This window comes from Oncorhynchus gorbuscha, unplaced genomic scaffold, assembly GCF_021184085.1.
Source record: "Oncorhynchus gorbuscha isolate QuinsamMale2020 ecotype Even-year unplaced genomic scaffold, OgorEven_v1.0 Un_scaffold_16301, whole genome shotgun sequence".
NCBI lineage: Eukaryota > Metazoa > Chordata > Actinopteri > Salmoniformes > Salmonidae > Oncorhynchus > Oncorhynchus gorbuscha.
In genome coordinates, this window is record NW_025758018.1 from 1 (window position 1) to 5317 (window position 5317).

The 5317-nt window shown below is 39.9% G+C and overlaps 1 protein-coding gene across 1 annotated transcript; it reads left to right on the forward strand.

Moving 5' to 3' along the window:
• The first annotated feature begins 1354 nt into the window (after window positions 1-1354).
• On the forward strand, window positions 1355-2882 carry LOC124030817 (transcription factor LBX1-like). Its single transcript, XM_046341993.1, has 2 exons — window positions 1355-1728; window positions 2219-2882. Exons 1-2 carry the CDS (start codon window positions 1401-1403, stop codon window positions 2716-2718), a joined length of 828 nt encoding a protein of 275 aa, XP_046197949.1. The 5' UTR covers window positions 1355-1400; the 3' UTR covers window positions 2719-2882.
• The last annotated feature ends 2435 nt before the right edge of the window (window positions 2883-5317 follow it).

A 5317-nucleotide genomic window follows, 5' to 3' on the forward strand; every position in this document is an offset into this window, starting at 1 on the left:
TGTAATATGATGCATAACTATTATAATAGGCCTTAAATAATATGACTTATAATACGAATACTAATACTAACACTTACAATAATATTAATAGTAATTTAAATGTGATTCTAATCTCATGTATTGCATTCATGTTGAGTTATCATATTATTCCACAACGTCCCACATACATAAGACGGAAATAGTTTGATATTCAGACTGAAAAATAAACTAAGAGTTGATGAAAAAAATGAAATGCAGAAGTAGGCTACGTCACCGAAATATATTATGTATCATTCGTTCCTGTATGCAGATGGACCTGTCGGCTTGTCTTTCAGAACGGAAGCAAAATAAAGCATCATGCCACCGCTCGCTCGAGGACCGGGAGGACCGGGAGAGAGATTTGATTCGAGATGAAATATCTAGCTGATGATGTAAAGGTCCCTTTCGCGTGAGTTATGACCCGATTTGGCTAGGCTGAGAGGGATGCATGCTGCTCCTCTCTCCCCCTCTCCTCCTCTCCCCTCTCCTCTTCTCCTCACCTCACTCCCCCGCCCTGAAGGAGTGTATCATCAGTCCTGATATATTGCCTAGATCCATACTGCCTTCAGAAAATAAAGGCTCATCCAAAACCATCGCTTTTGGTGGAGGAAACTGCACTTTCTGTACTAACTAGTAATTACTTCTTAATCCACTGCATAGCATAATGTTATCAATTTCAGAATCATTGGAATAATTTCCAATATTCACATTGGAAACGTTCAAAGTATCTATCTTCTAAAAAAAATCACACATACTTTATTACTGTAATACTATACTTAAATACGCAATGCGATTTAATCCCCCATTGACGGCACTCTCTCTTGCTCATTTACCGTAAGGCCTATTCTGGTATCTCACCCCACGACTAATTTAGACCCAAAGATGATAAGAGCGCAACCCGTTATAATTCCAACCGGCTCCTCCTCCTTCAAACCATGTCTTGTAATTATTGGGAGCATCCCACTCGCAAAAGCCCTGCACTGGACTGCAACATAGTCAGAGAGTGAAAGGGAGAGGGCGAAAGTGCCAGTGGGGACATAATTGATTACGTCCTAATCAATATTAACTTGTTAGTCAGTTGTTGCTGCAACTTCGTTGGACCTCGCCATTTTCAGGGAGGCACAGTTCTCCTTCGGATTGTCTGTACCTATTTTTTGTGGAATAATACTTTCAAGAAGATATCCCGGTTTGGAATTAGGAGGGCTTTTTTTAAATGTTTCTTTTTGCAAGAAGGTTTGCAGCCATGGCGTGCATTTGGTGACTGTAATGTGAATGTTTCTTCGATAGGGTTCGATATAATTTGATATCTGTGTTTGTTGTTTTCGTTAGCATTTCAACAACATTTTAAAGTTAGCTTTGCGTAACGACTAAACGCACTGATAATGACATCCAGAGGAGTCGCCGACTGTGACGCGGTCGAGAATAGGAGGCGAAGTCCGTTGGACCATCTTCCTCCGCCTGCAAACTCGAATAAGCCACTGACACCGTTCAGTATCCAAGACATTCTCAACAAACCCTCGGTGAAACGAAGTTACACCATTTGTGGGACAGCACACCTGATTTCATCGGCTGAGAAGCACCGTTCGTCCAGCATCTCTGCTCTGGCCAACAGGGCACTGCTCACACAAACCTCACCACTCTGCGCCCTGGAAGAACTAGCCAGCAAAACCTTCAAGGGGCTCGAAGTTAGCGTTCTGCAAGCAGCTGAAGGTAAATATGATGGTATTTATGGCCTTCTAATCATTATATCGACATTACTTTCATAACAGTGCAATGCACAATTTAAAGGGAATTGATTATTTTTCATTTGATCTGTGAACATATAATGAAGTAATATTGTATCTAAAAAAAATAGGCATTGAACATTAGGCTTTAAACAAGATTGTTTGCCAGAAAATGTTACATTGTATCTCTTCTGTGCGTAATTTGGAAAGGTGAAAAAGAGGCTATTTGTGAATTTACCAGCTGGAATTGTGCAATTGTTCTCTTTATGATGAATGCAAAACATTACGTCTACGTTTATATTTGGTATATAGGCTAAAATAACTTAATACAAAATATATAATTGATTTGAGGTCAAATGTCTCAAAATATGTTGAAATTGTTTAAATGCAGAGTTCAACGCCCTGCAGAGCCAATGCCAAAGCAGCACGAGAATAACACCAACATACAACTTAACATTTGATCTTTGTTTGTGCAGGGAGAGACGGAATGACACTCTTTGGGCAACGAAACACCCCGAAGAAGCGAAGGAAGTCCAGGACTGCCTTCACCAACCACCAAATCTACGAATTAGAGAAAAGATTCCTGTATCAGAAATATTTGTCACCCGCTGACCGAGACCAAATCGCCCAACAATTGGGTTTAACGAACGCCCAAGTCATCACGTGGTTCCAGAACAGGAGAGCCAAACTAAAGCGAGATCTGGAAGAGATGAAGGCCGACGTGGAGTCGGCCAAAACTATAGGTGACGGTATTGTACCTCTGGAGAAACTCGCCAAGCTCGCTGACCTCGAGAAATGCGCCAACGGAACACTCGGACATCACCCGCGAGCCGATTCTCCCGCGCAGAGCGGCGGACGAGAATACGAGCTCGCTCGCAAGCTGCGGATGTCCCCCCTGTCGCCGTTTTCAGACCACACAACAAGTAAAGAATGCTCAGAGGACGACGAAGACCTAGAAATTGATGTGGATGACTGATTGCGCAGTGGGATAATGAAATACAAAAATGACGACAACAAAGCAGTAACAATCCTTACTACGATTGCAACTTTTCCCTGCTGATATTCATACATCATCTCAGAACATTTACTAGTCTGTTGTGACTTTTGTATCGGCACACAGATATTCACAGTAAGCATGAACAGAACAACAAATAGCATATGCAGTGCTATATCCATTTGTATTCATCAGCAGGCGGACATTTTCCTCTTCAAATGTCAATGAAAGCAATATAGGTTTCATAATCAGAACTAAAGATAATGCTATTATTTTGAAACATTTAATTGTCTACCAGACACACACACCTCTTTGAGTTATTTATCTCTCTCTCTCTCACACACACACACACACACACACACACACACACACACACACACACACACACACACACACACACACACACACACACACACACACACACACACACACACACACACACACACACACACACACACACACACACACACACACACACACACACACACACACACACACTTATTTTAGTTATCTCTTTCTTTCACACACTCACACACTGATCCTTGTTCATATTTATGTAACACCGTGTCATATCTTAAAGTATGTCAGTTTTATGAAATATTTTCGATAGGTTTTGCATGTTGAAATGCATGTTTTGTTTTGTTGATCATATCTATTTATTGTTCCTTTTAAATTATATCGATTGTTTATTTTTTGAGACATACCTTATCATACACGTAGGTCTACTCGAGTTCAGACCGTCTGTACACAGCGTTTACATAATTAGCTGGTCATATTTACCACCTTAATGCGTATGCTGCATTTGCATGATACGAAGAGCAAATTCAAGAGGATCAGAAACCAAGTTATGCGTTTTATAAAGTAATGATCGAACAAAGGTTATAAAAATACAAAATACCGCGGTGATATTTTGACATGGGCTACAGTTATTTGGGACCGTGTGAATATATTCATTTCAATTTTAGGATACAATAGAGTGCTCGATGGTTGAATAGATTTGTTTTGTTTGAACACCTGTAAGTGCCTTTCTAAAATCAGGACAGTATTTGAAAACCAATGCACATTCTGTAATGTATATACTATGGAAATAAAATGGCTTTTCTCAACGCTGTTTGTGTTATTATTATACTGATAGATCATAATTTCGATTTTAAGTCCTAGTAAAAATGGTGACTATATGTAGAATCAAGGGGGGGCAGAAATCCTTTATGAGGCTAATTCAATGCAGGCCTATATTATGGACGTTTATAGCCTATTTAGCAAACATGATCCCTTTAATGCTTCAATATTTTTTGTTCCATTGTGTCCCATTTGTGAGGATACTGAAACATTTGTGACTCAGCCATCTCACTCTCTTTCAAACTGCTAAATGCGTGTCTTGGCTTCACCCGCAACGTGTTTCCCATTCGGGACGAAATTTATGTGAGAATCGCAAAATCTGGTGCTGGGGAGAAAAAGGGTCTGGGATGCCACAAAAAACACAAAGTTTTGGGCCAGTTTTCTTGAGCCTTTATGGGTGTTTTTTTTTTGTTCTGCAGGGCTGCAGGACGAGGCCATAATTTTGAGCGTAAAGCATGAAAACTGGGGACAAATGAGATGCCTTCCCCGATGTGACAAGTCACAATGGAGCCCGCCCGGTCTCCGCAGGCAGCAATGCTGAGACAAGTGTGTCCCACCGCACAAAAAAAGGACTCAAACGTTTGGAGGCCATATGGTTTTTGAATTTTCCTCACAATTTCAGACAATTTGATGGATTGACTTAACCCTCCTTTTAAACTGTTTAACTCCCCGCGAACAAAGGCCGTAATGCATACACAGGCCCTTCTCTTCACGAGGGCATCTGCGACCATTAATGTCTAGCCTCTTTTCTTTGCCTTTTAGCCTGGCATTTGGAACAAGTCAATGAATTACAATGAAAATGGCTCTTTTTTTTGTACAGCCATGTCTTTCTTCCCTTTTTAAGCCCTGAAATAATATGTTTGACTTTTTGTCCAGGAACGTTTTTTCTAAACAACAAAATGCGGCACATTTTGTGAGAGAGTGTTTTTCATGTTATAGCCCGAGTCATAAAGAGTTTAGAGTGTGACAGTTATGCCAAAGCCTAGTTAAAAGGACTCTTTCGTTGCTTTTCTTCTCATGTCTTGTTCTTCTTCTCTCTTTATTTCCTTTGTCTTTGCGGAGTTTAATGAAGCTGAAAACATGGTGATGTGAGAAAAGTCATAAAGAAAAGCTTTCTTTTGATCTAGACGAGCCTTGTTTAGCCCTCCCGTCTTTTGGAGGGTGTTGCTGCTAAGGGGCTTTCTTTAATACTTTTTGGAAGCTGTTCACACGAAAGTTTTATCATTCAACTCTATTATAGCCTATAACGTGTGATATATACAATTTGTAGGCCTATAGTTTCTCATCTTTACTCAAATAAATGGGTAGTAGGCCTAAAAGGCTAATGCTAATAATAATAATAATAATGTTTTCTATATTTGTTATTTTTCAATTAGCCATTTAAAATTATATTAGCCCTATTAACATTGAACACCTAACCGGTGTCTGGACTTTGATCTGGATTTCAAATTAAGCTTCCCTA

What these genes read in the sequence shown, in the direction of transcription:
- LOC124030817 (XM_046341993.1), top strand. Translation starts at nt 1,401, where the DNA reads ATGACATCCAGAGGAGTCGCCGACTGTGACGCGGTCGAGAATAGGAGG. An exon ending in CGTTCTGCAAGCAGCTGAAG is followed by an intron (nt 1,729 to 2,218) that starts GTAAATATGATG and finishes TTGTTTGTGCAG; the next exon opens with GGAGAGACGGAATGACACTC.